We start from the raw sequence: 18630 nt of genomic DNA, 5'->3' as shown, positions 1-18630 counted from the left end.
GCATCAATTAATTGATGTGGAAATATGTCGGGCCGGCGCCCACCAAGCAGATTTCAAAAGCTGCCAGCAAACACACATACATGCCACTATACGCACTAATAAAAAGTTTCCAAGAGGGGCGGGGCACGGGCATGGTCTGGCCAGGACATGGGCGTTCTTAGGTTTTAGCATGAAATTTGCACTATTTACGCACACTAAGGTGAATTTTAAAAGCCCAACCCGGGTATCAATTAGGGGATGCGCGAATATGGCAAGGCGGTGAGGCATGGGTGTGAGCATGGTCTGGGCATGGGTGTTTCAAGATTTTTCCATGAAATTGCGTCTATATACTTACACACACTGGCACACTCTGAGGTCCCCTACCACATAACTTTACTTCTATAGATGAAATGTTAGTTGTAAAACAAAAAATTCTAGGCAGATCAGCAGGGTTTTAAAGGTTGGGGCTAACAGGAAAGACGGGAGGCTAATAAACTTGGGGGGTTTGGAAGTCTTATCCCTTAACTGGGCAAAATAGGAAGGAACTGGGAACAAACTGGGAAAATGGCCAATGGCATCCGCATGTATGGCTTTTAAAATGTCTCCAACTTATGGGGTAGAAGATGCATCCACTTAAAATTGTGCACACATGTGTGTGTGGTCAGGTTATTTTATAACATGCATGCATATATGCGCATATGTCATAAAATGACCACGTTCCTGGGTGCGGGCCGACAAACGCACGCATATGTGTACCTGTGCACTGCAATGAAAGTTACCATCATAGAGAAGAGTGAGATATAAAGCTAACAAACTAACAGGCCGATACAGTACAGTGCAAATGCATGTTGATGGCCCTATTAAGTATTCCCGCATGATTCAATAAGTAAAATGTGCAGCCAAGCCGCACATTTTACTTTCAGAAATTAGCGCCCACCCAAAGGTAGGCGTTAATTTCTGTGGGCACCGGGAAAGTGCACAGAAAAGCAGTAAAAACTGCTTTTCTGTGCACCATCCGACTTAATATCATGGCGATAATAAGTTGGAGGTCCCAAATGTTAAAAAAAAGTTTAAAAAATAAATAAATAAATTTGAAACCGGCCCGCGGCTTGAAAACTGGATGCTCAATTTTGCCAGCGTCCGGTTTCCGAACCCATGGCTGTCAGCGGGCTTGAGAACTGACGACGGCAAAATTGAGCGTTGGCTGTCAAACCTGCTGACAGCCGCCGCTCCGGACTACAAGGAGGCGCTAGGGACGTGCTAGTGTCCCTAGTGCCTCTTTTTGCCGCAGGCCCTCATTTGAATACAGAATTGCACGCACAGGAGAGTGGCCTGTGCGCGCGCCGGGAGAGTGGGCATTTGCTCGCTTTCCCGCGACTTTTACTGTATTGGCCCGATAATAAATAAATACATGGAGAGGGAAGGAGGAAAAAAGAAAGGGGTTGGGGATGCTGGTCAGTTTATTTGAATACAAAACGGGGGGGGGGGGGGGGAGTTGTAATTCTGAATATCTGCCCCCATTGAACAAAAAGTTGGTCCGGGCTCTGGAAGAAAGTCCCACCCACAAAAGCCAACTTGACTAACATGCTTTATCCCTATCATTTTCATTTGGTAATCCAAAAAGAAAAGACCCAATCCCTCTGCTCCCACTTGGGCTACTTAATATATGATCAGCCAACAATAAAATTCCACTCATCTCAACCATGATCAAATAATTTAAAAGCCACATTTTATGTCTCACTAAGACTTAGGCAGATAAAGGTGATACAGTCTCCCTTTCTTAGCTTTACACACACCCCCTCCCCCCCGGTTATTGAACAATAGGTCAAGCAGGTAGAGTAGAAGCCATTTTCCATGAATTGCTAGTTCCTGACTTAGTCAAAACCAAATATCTGGGTAAATCTGACTGACTCATTCTGAAGTTTCAAGGAGATGACACTCTACACTGGCTCTCTTCTACCGCTTGCCTGACATCCATCCAGATTTCTTTTTTCAGCTCTCTGAATTCTTAAATGAATTTCCTATCTTAAACCACAAGCTTTTGGTGAGCGGTGACTTTCAATGTCCATGCTGAAGCCCCCTTTAAAGGTGGGGCCTAAATCTTCTTGGACCTTTCTCAACTAATCAAGATACCTTCTTCACCAAGGAGTTTATTCCTTAGACTTAATTTTCCATTCTTTCAGCATAAGCACTGACTGTAACTATATATGGTCTGACCCTGAGTCCTTATCAGGCCATTCTACTAAACACTGACAAATCACCTCTGCCCCTCAACTTTAAGATGGCGCCAGCCGTCCATTGCTCCTACCATGTGACAGGGGCCGGCCAATGGCACCGATAGCCCCTGTCACATGGTAAGGGCAAAGGGCCATCGGCCCCATTTTGTTTACTGGCAGCCGACGGCCTGAGAGTGGGAGATTGCTCCCAGGACCCCCGTTGGACCACCAGGTACTTTAGAAAAGTTTTTGGGGGAGTTGGGAGGGTGGGGGATTCTAAATAATTAAATTTAAAGGGTCGGGATGGGTCTTTTTTTTCTTCGGCTCGGGACAGCCAAACAAAAGTGCTCAGAACCGCAGGCAACGAAGGTTTTCCGCGGTGGTTCTATGAACACGATACCAGAAACGAGTCCGGTACCGATTCATATCCCTACTGTGCATATCTGATATATACGCTTGATCTTTGCAGCTGCTCTTTTCATTTTTTTCCTAACCATTTTTCTCATTTTATCTTAGTCTCCTTTTTGAAAGTTAAATGCAATTGCAGTAGATTTCCTTAGAAATCTACTGCAATCTATTGCAGTCCTTCCCTCAGTTTTGAAGTTAAATTTGATCCTGATAGGGTCACTATTACCAAGTAGACCAAAAATATTACCTCTTTCACCAAATCATATATTCCACTATAGATTACATCTAAAATACCCCCCCCTCCTTGTCAGTTCTTGTACCAGCTGATACATGAAGCAGACATTTATTTCATCTAGAAACTTTACCTTCTTAACATGTCCTAATGTGACATCTACCTAGTCAATATGGGAGTAACTGAAATCACCAATTATTACAGTGCTGCTTATTTTTGTTAGCTTCCCTAATTTCTGTTAACATGTCATCATCTGTCTGTTCATTCTGGCTAGGTGGACAATAGTACACCCCCACTTCTATTCTATTCCACTTCTCACATGGAATTTCTATCCATAAAGATTCTACAGTGCATTTTGTTTCCTGTAGAGCTTTTATCCGGTTAAACTCTTTGTCCTCTTTATCATATGGCAGCACCCCTCCCTCCATCAATTTGATCTATCCTATAATTGCGATATAATTTCTATCCTGGTATCACAGTGTTCTATTGATTAATCTCCTTCTACCAAGTCTCTAAGATGCCCATTATACCTACCTCTTCATTCATTGCTATGTATTCTAGCTCTCCCATCTTATATTTTAGACATCTAACATTTGCATACAGACATTTCAAAGTATGTATTTTGTTTGTATTAACAACTTGCTTATTAGTTGACAGGGGTTAGTTGGAATCTTTCTGCTCTGTTTACTCTTTACTTAAAGGCACCTGGGCTATTTTAGCATTTATTGTAACCTTTCTATCAGGATGCCCTAACTCTTTTGTAAGTATCCTTCAAAGATATATTATTTCAAACCATGTTCAGCTTGCCTCTAGGGTGCTGTGTGTGGAATGGAGGAATGGAGAACATTTCTGAGAATGCAACCTTTGAGGTTCTGGATTTCAGTTTCCTACCTAACAGCCTAAATTTAGCTTCCAGAACCTCCCTTCTGCTCTTTCCTATGTCACTAGTACCCACATGTACTAAGCTAGCCAGCCACTCCCCAGCACTCTCTAAAGTCTTATCTAGATGGTGCACCAGGCAGGCAAGTTACCAAGTGATCCTCATGCCCACCAGTCACCCAGATATCTACATATCTAATGATTGAATCACCCACTATAATGGCCATTCTAACAGTTCCCTTCTGGGCACATGACCCTGGAGATACATCCTCAGTGCAAGAGGTTAAGGCATCACCTGGAGGGCTGGTCCTAGCTAAAGGAGTACAAGGGCTGCTTGACTGGAATTGGGATGCACTACTATGTCATGAAGGTTTCCTCATGTGACTGAGGCAAGATCAGGTTGGTGTCATTTTGAAAAATGGTGCCCTGGGCCCTTTCTCTGGAGGAACTTCTTGATTTTCAGGTGTGGGTGTGCGGTGGGTCAGAGAGATGGGGGTGGGTAGAGGGCTTCCAACACTAGAAACCAATGCTTTTGTAATACTTGGATGATTTGAGGAAGGGGGGGGGGTCAGGGAATCCCACGATAGATCAAGGTCTTTTATTAAATTTGGGGGATGGGGGAGTCGGGTCCATGAGGGGGGAAGTATGGCTATTGATTGTTGAGTGGGGCATGGAAGGGGGGACATTTGAACAAAATGGCTTATTTGGAAATTGGGGAGGGGGTACCCCAAGATCACATGATGAAATGCATCTTTTTTTTTTTTTTACTTTGGCTGTCGGGGCCATCTTGAGTGGTAGCCCTGAGTTTATTTCCATTTATTTTTTATTTTTTTAGGTTAGAATGGCCTTTTAAGGTGATGCCATGCTTTGGGGGCTGCCATCGCACATAAAAGGCCAGTGCTGCATTGTTTTGCCCCGCTGTGTTTCACTGAAAGACAAAACTACACAGCTATACGGCCGCCATGTTTTTATCAGGGGAGGGGACCACTATCACAGCGACACCCCCCTGCAAAAGTGGGATCCTTCCCGTGAATAAGCATTGTGGCTTAGTGCATCTAGATATAAGTTTTTAGCTAGCCGAGAACTTATACAGCTATATCAAGGGCTTTCTAGAGCAGAGTGGTGTTATCCGATTAAGGGCCAGATTTACTAAGCATTTTGCCCATAGATATAAAATGTAAAAAAACGCCTTTGTAAATTAGGCTTTATCAGGGTCATTCATCAAATCGCGATTTGAACATTTAAATTAGGGAAAGGGGAGGAGTTTGGGTGGGATTTAGGAAAATTAGGGGCCTGTAGCACTGTGGGCGAAAATGTGTCGCACATTATCACTTGCAGTAGAACCGGAAATATCTAGAGCTATTTCATTGGCACTACACGGGTGATAGTGTGCAGAGCAAAATGCACCGCTGTGATGTGGCTGCCTGCTCACTATCACCCCCCCACCCCTTTTTTTGTCGCAGCTCATCATTCTGCTATATCTACATTTATAGCGGAATGATGAATCCAGGCCTATGTTAGCTGGATAATGCCTATTTTCAGTGTTAACTGGCTAATGTAGCTGGATAACTTTACGACTGCCAAATAAGTAATGGGCGATATGGAGGCATTACGGGATGGGGACAAGTTAGATGATTAACTTTTCAGGCTAACTCCAATATTATGGAGTTATTATGCTTAGCATAATATTAGGAGTTAGCCAAATAAGTTATCTTGCTAACTCTAAACGTGCCCTCAAGCATATCTGCTGATCTTAAGATGGCCAAACAGGTTGGTAAAGCAACAGTAAAAGCCAGAATGCTGCATTAGGGAGAGGAATGGTCAACAGAAAAAAGGAGGCAATATTGCCCTTATATAAATATCTAGAGAGTCCGTATTTGGAATTCTGAGTACAATTTTGGAGTCCATACCTCAAAAGGATACAAACCAGATAGAACTGGTCCAGGGGGTGGCTATTAAAATGGTCAGTGATCTTCATTATACAACATATGAGGACAGATTTAAAAATATAAACTTTTATACTCTAGAAAAAAAGGCAGAATAGTGCAGATATGACAGAGACATTTAAATACCTCCAAAATATTAATGCACAGGAGTCAGCATCTTCCAATGGAAAGAAGGCTCTGGTATGAGGGATTATAGGATGAAAGTGAAGAGGGGTAAACTCAAGAGAAAGCTAAGGAAATATTTATTTATAGAGAGGGTGTGGAATGTATGAAACAGCTTCCCAGTTGCAGTGGTGGAGAAAAGAACAGTATCTGAATTCAAGAAAGCATGGGAAAAGTGCAGGGGATCTTGGATGGAGTCGAATGGATTGCAGAGATGAGCAGCTGGTGTGGTTGGGCTGACAAGATAGGCCGTATGTCCTTTTTCTGATATCACATTTCTCTGTTTCTAATCAGTACATGTGCTTTCAGGATAGAAACTATCAGTCTAATTTATCAATAATTAACTCTGCTTTCCTGTATGTAGGGGGTAATGGAGATTCGTATGTATGGGAAGTTTGGGACCTCCACAAAATCAGTTCATGACTGCATAATGTAAACCCAGCCAATGGTAAAACATATCCCTCTTTTCTGTTCTGATGCCCACCCTCAAATATATTCTGGATCCACCACTGATCTCCCGTGCTTGCATCAAGCCACATTTAATACACAACAGAGGTACTACAAAAAGGACCACATCACACATGTATGCTATACATCCAAGTACTGCAAATACTGGGTCCACTAACAAAGTGAAAAGGAAACCAAAACTAAATTTTTAAAAAGCTGGCTGCTCTTACATCTAGTGTGCCAGTTACTGTGCAAATCCTGAGAGAGGGAGGAAGAACAAAAAGATGGAGAAAGTTGGCACAAAAACACCCTGAACGTTTGGAATATACAATTAAAAGAAAAAAGAAGAACCCACTAATTTAAAATGAGACAAAAAAAATAAAACTATTGGAATCAGGATCTGTACAGTGCTGACACAAAGCTAACAACAGGGAGGGTGAGGGTGGGGGGAAATCAGACGCAAGAGTTTGCTTAGCATAATTACCACGCTCATGAGTGATCACTGAGGAAGGGAGGACAGTACATTTAATTTGAAAGAAAAGAAAATGGGAAAAAGAAAAAAAAGTTGAGATTTTGTTTTTTCGTTAGCAGCAGATATAAAACATGTGCAGTGCTACTTTTGGCAAATTAGCTCTAAATTAAAGACATAGATTTAAAAAAAGAAAAATAAAGAAAAGCTTAAAGGAAAAAAAAAACTAGGTTAATACCCTAACCATAGTAAGTTAATTTACATACATACAGTTAGAGAAAACTTGACCCACATGCAGATTTTCAATATATACAGCACATTCAATCATATAGAAATCAAAGAAAAACAAATCTCAACAAAAATACTATCCTTAAATGGTCTTTTAAAGAGTTGTTAATTTTTTAAACTTGAATTTCATTGTCTGGAAGATTTAGTAAATTGTCATGATTTGTTAAATAAAAAGTCAAGGCCAAATGCACTATGATACTGTAGTAAGCTCCTAAGAAGCTTGATCCTGCAGACCTGCACTGCTCTGTCATGCAGGAAGAAATCTCTGTTTGAAGTAATGGAACACAATAGTCCTTCAGGCCGATGCAATACTGGCGCGTGTTAAAGGGGCGCTCATGATTGAGTGACCGCTCCCTTAATGCGTGCCGATCCACTTCTCCGGGGTGCCCAATGCTAAATGCGAATGAGCTGCTGCGGTAAAAAGGAGGCGCTAGGGGAAACTGCACGCCCCTAGCACCTCCTCGGCAGTGGGCACCCGGGAGAGGTGGTTGTCTTAGGAAAAGAGACGCTCAATTTTAGAGCGTCCGTTTTCCTAACTTGAGCGATGGCACACTTTTTTTTTTTAATTTTTTTTTTTTGGGGACATTTCTCATCTTTTAGTTCCTCCGACTTAATATCGCCACGATATTAAGTCAGAGGAAATACAGAAAAGGTGTATTTTCTGCTTTCCTGTACACTTTTTGGGGTCCTCCAAAATTAATGCCTGCTCCGAAGCAGCTGTTAATTTTAGTGAGGCAACTTTTTTTTGTATAGAAGAGGAATTGATAATAGCCTCATCAACATGCATTTGCATGTGATGAGTGCTATTGCCTATGCGAGCGTTTGGATGTGCGTTTTGGACGTGCTAACCACCATCTTGCATCAGGGGTTATGGACGCATGTCCAAAACGTGCTTCCAATCGTGGGTTAAACCATGTGCAGCATCCAGTGCACGGTATAGCATCAGCCTGCTTGTGCGCTAAATCCTGTACAAAAGAACTTCAGGTAGTAGCCAGTTACCACTGCATCTAGTTGACCCATCTGCATTCATGGCTTGTTAGCTATGGGATTGGACTTCAGAATGGGTGGTTATATTGCAGTTTGACTTATCAGTGCATAGTTTAATTAACCTATCTACATTTTGTTTGAGCATGTTACAGCAATTGGGCAATAAGAAAAAGAAATTACTCAGTAAAACAAGCATAGACCGATATGATGAATGGCATAGGAGGCATGAAAATAAAATCCAAAATACAATAACAAATATGCAGTCAAGCTTATTTTCTCCCTGTATATAAAATAAAGACAAACAAAATGAACAAACTGATGTGCAGTTTAAAAAGGAAATAGTATCTGACCATTGTGAATAAAGGAAAGATAGGGTTAGGAAGAGGCAGATAAACTGGGTTTTTGCAGAAGAATACTTGCTTTAGTAGCAGTGTTACCAGAGAAAAAGACTGAAGGATTCCAGACAACTACATTAACAGGGTAACAGATCCCAGTTAGACAAAACAAAAACACCAAACTGGTTCAAAATCAAAAAGGAACGTGAAGTAATCTTTACTTCTGGAAAGACAAATTCAACAGAATGAATTGGAAGCAATTTTTCTCAACAATGCATCTTTCGGTGATATCTGATGTTCCCATGCACAGTGAATATTCAGCATCCTAAACCACTGAAATATAGTCAATGTGCCAAATCAAATGGAAATCCTATATTTCATTTCTATGGGGCATAAGCATGCAGTTCAAAAGTACAGATTCTAACTCAAATGGTCTGCCATCTTCACTGCCCATGTTCTTTGTGCTTCAGAATGATAAAAAGTCTTAAAATAATATTTTGTCACACCACTGAAAATCTGGAGATTGCTGGTTCTCCCAACCTGCACTAATCTAATACAATTAAAACCATAAATGTGTTAAAGATATCAGAAATTATGACGATGCCTAAGCATTCTGTGATGGGCATACAAAAACCATTATTTTATGCAGCTTTTCATTTTGAGTATTTCAACAAAATAAAGTAAATTACAAAAATGTCAGTGCTCCTTCTCATTAAGATGGCAATACCTGATCCCTCTTCTGTCACCATGCCAAGGCCTTCTGCTTTGTTCTGTCTTTCAAACGCATTTAGGTCAAGAATGCTGGAATGAAAAAAAAAAAGTCTTATTGATATCCCAGTTATTCATTTTATTTGATAAATATATTTCAAGTACATTCACTGGTTCATGGAAATATGTATGAGTAGATACAAGGTGAATTTTTGTGAAGCTGCAAAATCACAAAAAATCTTAGAAATCTTGAATTTTGTCTAGATTTTCTGAAGAAATACTGGGGAAAATCCAAACAAGTACATCAAATTTGAACAAAGCTGAAATTTGCCTGGTTTGAGTATGATCTCAAATAATTCACATCTCTAGATGTATTTATTTTACTTAAAAATACTTCTGTACCCCTTTCTTGATCAAAAAGATTGCTATAGACAGTGCCAGATAATATAAAGTAAATACAACAGCAAACATAACATTTTATGACCCACTCAGAATAAAATACATCAGCAAATCCTCCCACTAAAATAATAAATCCACACCATTACAGAAATAGGTTTTAAGACCCTATTTACTAACGGGTGAATTTTAAAAGCCCTATGCGCACCAAAGCCAGGAAATATGCATGTGTATTGACCCGAAGGCTCCCAGGTGCATGCGTATCTCCCAGTCCATTAGACATGGGGGTTCCAGGAAATATGAATGAAACCAGTGCGTAGGTATTTACACACATCTGCGCCCACTGGGGTCCCATATCCGTGTAACTTTACTTCTGCTATGGATGGCGTGTAAGTCATAAAACAAGAAAAGCTAGGCTAGTCAGCAGAGTTTTAAGGGTCGGGGCTAATAGGGTAAAAGGGAGGCAAGTTAGATAGGGGGTTTAGGAAGCCTTTTCCTTTACTGGAGTGAACTGGGAAAGAAAGGGGGAAACAGGCAATTGCGCTAACTAAAATCCCCCCACTTACTTGATCGAAGTGGCATTTGTGTGCACTTGCGTGCGTCAATATAAAATTGTGCACATGTACGCACATATAACCAATTTTAGAACAGGCACGCGCCCTGCTAGTAAAACTTGAGTGATTTTTTTACAATCAGAGGAGGTTTGGTTAACATTCTATAAAGGTCAAGATAGGTAAAGGGTTGGTCTATAGGGAACTCTTTGCCACCTGACTTGAGATTGCAGGCTGATTTTAAATCTTTTAAAAAACATCTTAAAACATGGCTATTTAAAAAGGTTTTTGAAGGTTGCGAAAGATATGACTGAACTGTCTGTTTGATTAATTGTTATTGATAAATATGTGAGAATTGAACCAATTTCTGATATGGCTGACAAATATTTTTTGAGAAAGGAGGCAGGTCATTTCATTTTATTTGTTTTATTGTATTTGGTTTTTTTTTAAATCTATATTAACTTTATTTTAAGTTTTTACCAGGCTTTCCATTGTTATTAATTTGATGTCTTTCATTGTTTTTTTTGTTTTATTTATAATGTCTTCTTTCTTGTTTTATATAGTATTGTATTTTATTATCTCTAATTACATTTTATGTAAACCGTTGTGATAGAATACGGAACAATGGTATATAAAAGTTTTAAATAAATAAATAAAGATCGCTTCATCCATGTGCACATCAGCAAATGTATGCACATTGCCCACATGCTGTCTTAAAATTCACCTTTAAGCATTTTTGCCATCGATGCAAAATGGGAGACATTTTTAGTAAATGGAGAAATTTCTTACCTGATAATTTCGTTTTCCTTAGTGTAGACAGATGGACTCAGAATCAATGGATATTCTGCTCTCCTGATAGCAGATGGGAGATGGAATCAGATTTCAAAGCTGACATCAGCCTACATATACAATTGCAGCATGCTTAGATCTTCAGTATTCTCTTCGAAAAGCCAGTGTGGATATATGTTGCTTAATATTTGATTACACTTGATTAAACTTGAACTGGTTCAACTGATTAGGTATATATATATAAAAACTTGGACTGGAGACTGCCAGTGCACTCAAACAATAAACGCTGCCACCTGAGTAACTGCGGGTGTCTTGAACTAGAAGGTAGGCCGTGGCTTACCCATACTTGCTCAGTCTCGAGATTTGATATCCGAGGTTGTCGATTTCTGGAGCAGCCGTGGGCGGGATGCTGAGTCCATCTGTCTATACTAAGGAAAACAAAATTATCAGGTAAGTAATTTCTCCGTTTCCTAGTGTGTAGCCAGATGGACTCAGGACCAATGGGATGTACAAAAGTTACTCCCCTATCAGATGGGAGGCTGCCCATGGCCCACTTAGTGCTGCCCTTGCAAAGGCTGTATCCTCCCTGGCCTGAACATCCAGGCAGTAAAACCTGGAGAAGGTGTGTAGGGAGGACCATGTCGCCACCCCACAGATCTCGGCTGGCGACAGTAGCTTGGTTTCAGCCCAGACTGCCTGGGCCCTTGTAGAATGCGCCTTGACCTGTAGAGATAATGATTTTCCTGCCTCTATGTAGGCAGCATTAATTACTTCTTTGATCCAGTGGGCTATGGTGGCCTGCGATGCTGCTTCCCCTTGTTTCTTCCCACTGTGAAGAACGAATAGGTGGTCTGTTTTGTGCAAGGATTCTGATCTCTTCAGGTATCGGACTAGTATTCTGCCGACATTGAGGTGGCGGAGGAGGCGTGAGTCTTCCGAATCCCTGTGCTCATCTGGTGATGGTAAGGATATGGTCTGGTCCATATGGAACTGGGAAACCACTTTCGGAAGGAAGGATGGTACCGTACGTAGCTGTATGGTGCCCGGGGTGAACCTGAGGAACAGTTCCCGACAGGATAATGCTTGGAGTTCGGAGATGTGCCGGGCTGAGCATATTGCGATCAAGAATACTGTCTTTAAGGTCAAGAGATGTAGAGACAGGGCGCTTGTAGGTCTGAAGGATTCCCCTGCTAGGAAGTCTAGTACTAGGTTGAGGTTCCATAGAGGCACTGGCCACTTTAATGGTGGTCGGAGTTGTTTGACTTCTTTCAGGAAGAGGGACACATCAGGATGAGTTGATAGTCTGATGCTGTCCACTTCGGACCTAAAACAGGCCAGTGCTGCGACTTGGACCTTGAGGGAGTTGAGGGATAACCCCTTCTGCATGCTGTCCTGTAGGAATTCTAGGGTCGTGGGAATCTTGGCTGTCCTCAGGAGGAGACCACTGTCTTCGCACCAAGCTTCAAATACTCTCCAGATCCATATGTAAGGCAGAGATGTGGAGAACTTGCGTGCCCGAAGCAGGGTGTCAATCACGGCTTTTGAGAAGCCACACTTCTTTAGGTTAGTCCTCTCAAGGGCCATACCGTAAGAGAGAATCGAGCTGGGTCTTCGTGGGAGATCGGTCCCTGCTGAAGAAGGTCCCTGTATGGCAGTAGACGTAGAGGAGTACCACGGTCTTCTTGGCCAATCTGGGGCAACTAGTAGGACTAGTCCCCTGTGGTGTTCTATCTTGTGGATAACCATGCCCAGTAGTGGCCAGGGTGGGAAGGCGTACAGAAGGCTTTCATCTGGCCAGTTCTGGACGAGAGTGTTGATTCCCTGAGATTGTGGTTCTCGTATGTGGCTGAAGAATCTGGGGACCCGGGCATTGCGACAAGTTGCTAGTAGGTCCATGGCCAGGAGACCCCATTGATTTACTATCAGCTGGAAGGCTGTGTCCGCCAGCGACCATTCCCCCGGGTCTAGGCTTTCTCTGCTGAGGTAGTCCGCAGAGATGATGTCTTTTCCTGCGATGTGGGAGGCTGAGATCCCTTGTAGATTTATTTCCGCCCACTCCATGAGGGGATCTATTTCTAGAGACACCTGCTGGCTCTTGGTTCCTCCCTGTTGATTTTTGCAGGCAACAGTTATTGCGATATCCGACATGACTCTGACGGACTCGCCTCGGAGTCTGTGGCTGAATCGTAGTCAGGCTAGTCGGACTGCTCGCGCTTCCAGGTGGTTTATGTTCCATCCCAGCTCTTCCTTGTTCCATTGTCCCTGGGCCATCAGTTCCTGACAGTGGGCTCCCCACCCTCGCAGGCTTGTGTCCGTGGTGAGCAAGATCCACTTCGGTGAGGATAGGTTTACGCCTCTGCTTAGGTGTTTTTTCTGTAGCCACCATTGAAACTGCTCCCGAACCTCGGTCGGTAGCTGGAGGCGAATTGAGTAGTTCTGGGACACTGGATTCCATTGTGATAGTAGGGAACATTGTAGCGGCCACATATGGGCTCTTGCCCATGTGTCAACTTCCAGAATTGATGTCATGAGGCTGAGGACTTGAAGGTAGTCCCATACCTTGGGGCAGACCGAGATCAACAGCGTTTGTAAATGATCCATTAGCTTCCTTCTTCATGGAAGGGGAAGGCAGACCTTGTTCTGTTTGGTATCGAACCGTATTCTAGTGACTGGGCGGGCTGTGGACAACTCTTGGTTGTGTTCATGACCCACCCAAGTTCTTGTAGTAGATTCTTGACTCTGGTGGTCGCATGGCGACTCTCCTCTGGAGACTTTGCTCTGATCAGCCAATCGTCCAAGTAAGGATGTACCAGGACTCCTTCTTTCTTCAGTGCTGCCACCACTACCACCATGATTTTGGTGAAAGTTCTGGGGGCAGTAGCTAGTCCGAATGGTAGTGCTCAGAATTGATAATGATGACCCAGTATCACAAATCACAGGAAGTGCTGGTGGTTCTGATGGACCAGGATATGAAGGTAGGCTTCGGTTAGATCCAGGGAGGTTAAGAATTCTCCCAGTTGTACCGCCATTATAACGGAGCATAGGGTTTCCATGCGGAAGTGTTGAACCTTCAGGTAACGACTGACGGCCTTGAGGTCCAGGATAAGCTGAAATGTTCTTTCTTTCTTGGGAATGATAAAATAGATGGAATAATTGGCCAGTATTTTGTTGAAGCGTGGGCACAGGGGCTATTGCCTTCAGGCTGAGTAGTCTTGCCAGCGTGATCTCCACTGCCAGTCTCTTGGAGTGGGAGTAGCATGGCGATTTCATAAATTTGTCTGAGGGAATGCTTTTGGAATTCCGAACAGGAGAGATCCTTTAAAAGGCATTTTTGTGAGGTTCACTTTGAAAGTCATGTCAGCCCACCATTTTCAGAGCCATAATTGTCTTCTTGCCGCCACTGCGGCAGCGACACCTCTGGATGAGGTGCTCACGAGGTCTGCGGTAGCATCGGTGAGGAAGGAAAGCACAGGCTCCATTGCTTCTCCGGGCATGGTTGCGTCTCTGGCGAGGATCAAACAGGAACATGCCACTAATGCGCTACAGGAAGCAATTTGTAGCATCATTGCTGATACATCAAAGGACTACTTAAGGATGGCTTCCAGCCTTCTATCCTGGGCGTCCTTCAGTGCCACTCCTCCCTCCACTGGGATCGTAGTGCATCCACTTTGGGGAAACATAGAAGTTCCTTAGCCATGGGTTCCAGCAGGTATAGGGCTTCTAGAGCCCTCCCCCCTTTGAAGGTGGCCTCTGGAGCATTCCATTCCAGATCAATCAGTTCATTAATGGGTTCCAACATAGGGAAATAGCATGAGGCCTTATGGAGGTACACCAGCATGGGATTCTTCTTTGGTTCCACTGTGGACTCCATTCGTGGAAGACCCAGTATCTTCATAGTCTGGGACACTAGGGTTGGTAATTCATCCTTGTGGAAGAATCGGAGCATGGTCCGGTATGGCTCCATCCCTGGGGGAATTTCTCCTTCTTCCAGAGAGTCGGTTTCATCCTCTGAGTTATCTGGATCACCATCAAAGAGGCTTTTGGTTAGGAGAGACATATCTCGAGAGGACCAGGAGGTGTCAGGAAGGGCTTGTGCTTCCGGCTGGGTTTGAGTCATGTGGGCAGCTGGGGCTGGTTGTGCCTGGACAAAGGTTTGCAGCCCTTTGAAAAATTCCACCCAGGAGAAGGTTCCTGGGTCCATGTTGATCCCAGGAGTGGTTGTAGTGGTAGCCCCGGAGGAATTTTCCTGCAGGGGGGCCGAGTTGGAAATACTTAGGTCCGGGATGCCATCATCCGTGGATCCCTCTCCTGAATGTAGAGGGTCTTGATTTGGTTCTCCCTGGTTCTGTTCACACTGTTGGCACAGGAAGGATTCCAATTCAGGCTGTGCGGCTCTTAAGTGGCAGGCTGGGCAAAGGAAGGGTCCCTTGGCTTTCTTTGATGGCAGTGCCATTATTTGTGCATGTGTAGGGCTTAGGAACTCGCCTATGCGTGGACCTATGCACGCGATTATGCTTAGTTGTGAGTGTCGGATGTGCAGAAGTTATGCGCACGAAGTGCGCACAAGTTGTGCATGCGGGCAACAGAGTTTGTGTGTGCGGCACAGTTATGCACCCAGTTGTGCGCACAACCCAGAAGTGCGCGCCACTGTGTGCTCAACCATATTTAAGCGCTTAATTTAGGCGCTTCGGGCCTCCAGTCTGGCCCACGTGTACCGTCGGTCGGAAGGGGAAAATGGCGACAACAACCCCGAAGGCAAGATGGCGACCCCCCCGGAGGGCCTCCACGTGTGTGGACCCTCACACCGGATCGGAGCCTGCCCCAAGGAGGGCTACTCAACCCGATTTAAACCTCATCGTAGGAAGGACGGTACAGCTGTTCGAGCCTTGGAGACTGGAGACTTAGAAGTAAACGTTTCTACTTTACCTGGTCTTGGCGCTTACCAGTCACGAGCCGGGCGGTCTCCAGCTGCGGGGGGAGAGGGGAATACCTTCACCGCTGCGCTCGAATCTGCACCTGCTGCCTTTCAGCCACCCTGAAGGCTAAGTCTACGCCAGGAATCGGCCGGCGACTAAGGCTCACCTCGGAGGGATAATCAAAATCACCTCAGGAACGTCTCGGCTGGGGGAGGGGCTGTTAGGTTTCACTGCAGGAAAGCTGCCCCTTCCACCCCCTGCACGCGCCGAGCCTATGTTGCATAGGCTCGGCGGCGCACGCAAGCCCCGGGATGCGTGTAAGTCCCGGGGCTTTCCTGGGGGGGGTGTCACAGCCGGCGCGTCATCGGGGGGCGTTCTGTGGGCAGGACCGCAGGCATGGTTCTGGCACAGGGATGTTCTGGGGGCATGGACGCGGCCTCCGGACCACCCCCGGACCAGAACATGGCGCGCCAGTGCGTGCAATTTACTCCTGCCTTGGGCAGGTGTAACTTTTGAAATAAAGGTAGGGGGGGGAATTAGTTAGGGCCGGGGGTGGGTTAGTTAGGGGAAGGAAAGGGAAGGTGAGGGGCGCCGGAAAGAAAGTTCCCTCCGAGGCCCCTCCGATTTCGGAGCGACCTCGGAGGGAATAGAGGCAGGCTGCGCAGCTCGGCACGCGCAAGCTGCTGATTTTGCGCAGCCTTGCGCGCTCCAACCTCGGATTTTAAGATATGCGCAGCTACGCGCGTATCTTTTAAAATCCGGCGTACTTTTGTTTGCGACAGTTGTGTGAACAAAAGTACGCATGTACTTTTTAAAAATCTGCCCCAATATGCGCGTTGGCACGCGCATGTTATCAAATACGAAATCTGCATGCATATGTGTGCCAGTTTTTAACATCCTCACATGCATGTGTGGGCAGCCCGTGACTCACTTGCGGGGGAGGGAACTTTCCTTTACCCCTACCTACCCTTCCTCCCTTTTCCACTCTCCTCCCCGATCCCTAAACTAATCCTAACTAATTCCTTCTTTATTATTTCAATACTTACTGCTCCTCCGGAGAAGTATTTTCCGCACACCAGCAACTGGCCGGCACGCATTTCCCTAGGACAGCGTCTAGTGGTTCTCTCCCGGCCTGCCCCTGCCCCACTCCTACCCGCCCAGACCACACATCCCTGGCCTCCCCTTTCAGACAGGCCAGCACTCCAGCGTTAATCAGAAGATATGAGCGTTGCCAGGCCCGTTCTAAAATGTGTGGCGCACGCAACACCTGGCCATGGTGTAACTTCCGAAATTTATACACACGGCCCTTTTAAAATTTGGACATATGTCTCCCCACTTACATACATGAAGCTTCTGATTTGACCCATCAGAATGAGTCAGAGAGGTGTCAAAGCAGAGATAAAAGAGAAGAATATGGAATTGTTCCACATTACTATTTTACCCTTAAAAATCCCTATACGATATTATGAGAGTGTTACGCCCAGTCACAGACCGCTGCGACATCTATTGCTCACCTCCTTTTTTGCAGCTTTGACTCCGTGGGGAAGACTTGCGGCCTCCGCCAGCTATCGCCAGCCTACCCACCGTTCCCAGGCCTCACTGGATGCTGCAGACACTGCCGACTGCCATCTTGCCCTCGGAATCCCCTAGATGCACAGGTCAGTTTTAAGCACGTCATGGCGGGAACCTCAGGGACGTCCCCTCCAGACGACGTCAGTCCTCCAGGACATTTAAATTGGCTGACCCTGCCTACCAACGACTTGGCAGGAAGTTTCCTCGTTGCTGAATCCGCTTCACTTGCTACGGCCTTCCCGTTCCAGTTCCTGCTCCTTTGGCGTGAGACACTCTGGGTACCCACTCCTCGGGGGCCCTTCCTCGTCTCTGGCTTTCCGCTCCTCGGAGGGCCTATTGCCTTGGACTATCTTTTACTTCATTTCCCTGGACTTCCCCTGGAACCTCTACTACTGTGAGTACCTCTGCCTTACGGACCACCACCGTACCATCCTTGTGTGAAATCCTCATCAGTGTACTCCGCGCTGTGGACCACTACCGTGACATCTCTAGTGAGGAACCCTCATCGGTGTACCCCGTGCTGTGGACCACTACTGTGACATCTCTACAGAGGAGCCTCATCGGTGTACCCCATGCTGTGGACCACTACCATGACATCAATACAGAGGAGCCTCATTGGTGTACCCCATGCTGCGGACCACTACTGTGACATCTCTTGTGAGGAGTCCTCATCGGTGTACCCCATGCTGCGGACCACTACTGTGACATCTCTTGTGAGGAACTCTCATCGGTGTACCCCGCGCTGCAGACCACTACCGTGACATCTCTAGAGAGGAGCCTCACTGGTGTACCCTGCTCTGCAGACCATTGCCGTATCTTCTACAGAGGTATTCCCCTTGGGTATACTCCACCGCATAGACTCTGTGACTTTCTCCTACACTCCCCGCTTCACGGGCATTGCCTTTCTATTCTCTAATAAAGACTCTATTCCACAGCTGTGTCTGACGTCTGCTGAGACCTCGCCTCCCGACGGTGAGGCTCACTGGGATCCTCCCTGTGAGCAGTAACATCTCTCACCTCGGCCCAGGGCCCACATACCAACTAATCCTAACAGAGAGAAGCTACTTACATAGTATACATTATGTAAAATGTAAGTTATAAAGATAATGGTTGTTTACTTCTTGTCATCTGTTATCAAGTTTGTTTAACAATATATTATCTGATGTCTAAAACTGATAATATTCCTAAATTTTCATAATTAGAATAAATCTAAATTTGTATATGCAAAGTTAGAAGTGGCTTCTTTTATTGTATTCCCTGCTACAAATATTTGTGGAGAAATGCATGAGGGGGTAGCTTGGTACAGTGGTGTATTGCTGCGGCAGTCAAAAAAGCAAACAGAATGTTGGG

General features: G+C 44.9%; 1 protein-coding gene across 1 annotated transcript in view; it reads right to left on the bottom strand.

Moving 5' to 3' along the window:
• The window catches only part of RYR2 (ryanodine receptor 2), a 1771220-nt gene that overhangs the window by 319599 nt on the left and 1432991 nt on the right, over positions 1–18630 (bottom strand). The window contains 1 exon segment of the mRNA XM_029593907.1: positions 9076–9149. Coding sequence (XP_029449767.1) covers positions 9076–9149 — 74 coding nt within the window.

This window comes from Rhinatrema bivittatum, chromosome 3 (assembly GCF_901001135.1).
Source record: "Rhinatrema bivittatum chromosome 3, aRhiBiv1.1, whole genome shotgun sequence".
Taxonomy (NCBI): domain Eukaryota; kingdom Metazoa; phylum Chordata; class Amphibia; order Gymnophiona; family Rhinatrematidae; genus Rhinatrema; species Rhinatrema bivittatum.
The sequence above is the reverse complement of the archived record's forward strand: the minus strand, read 5'-3'. Positions and strand labels throughout refer to the sequence as shown.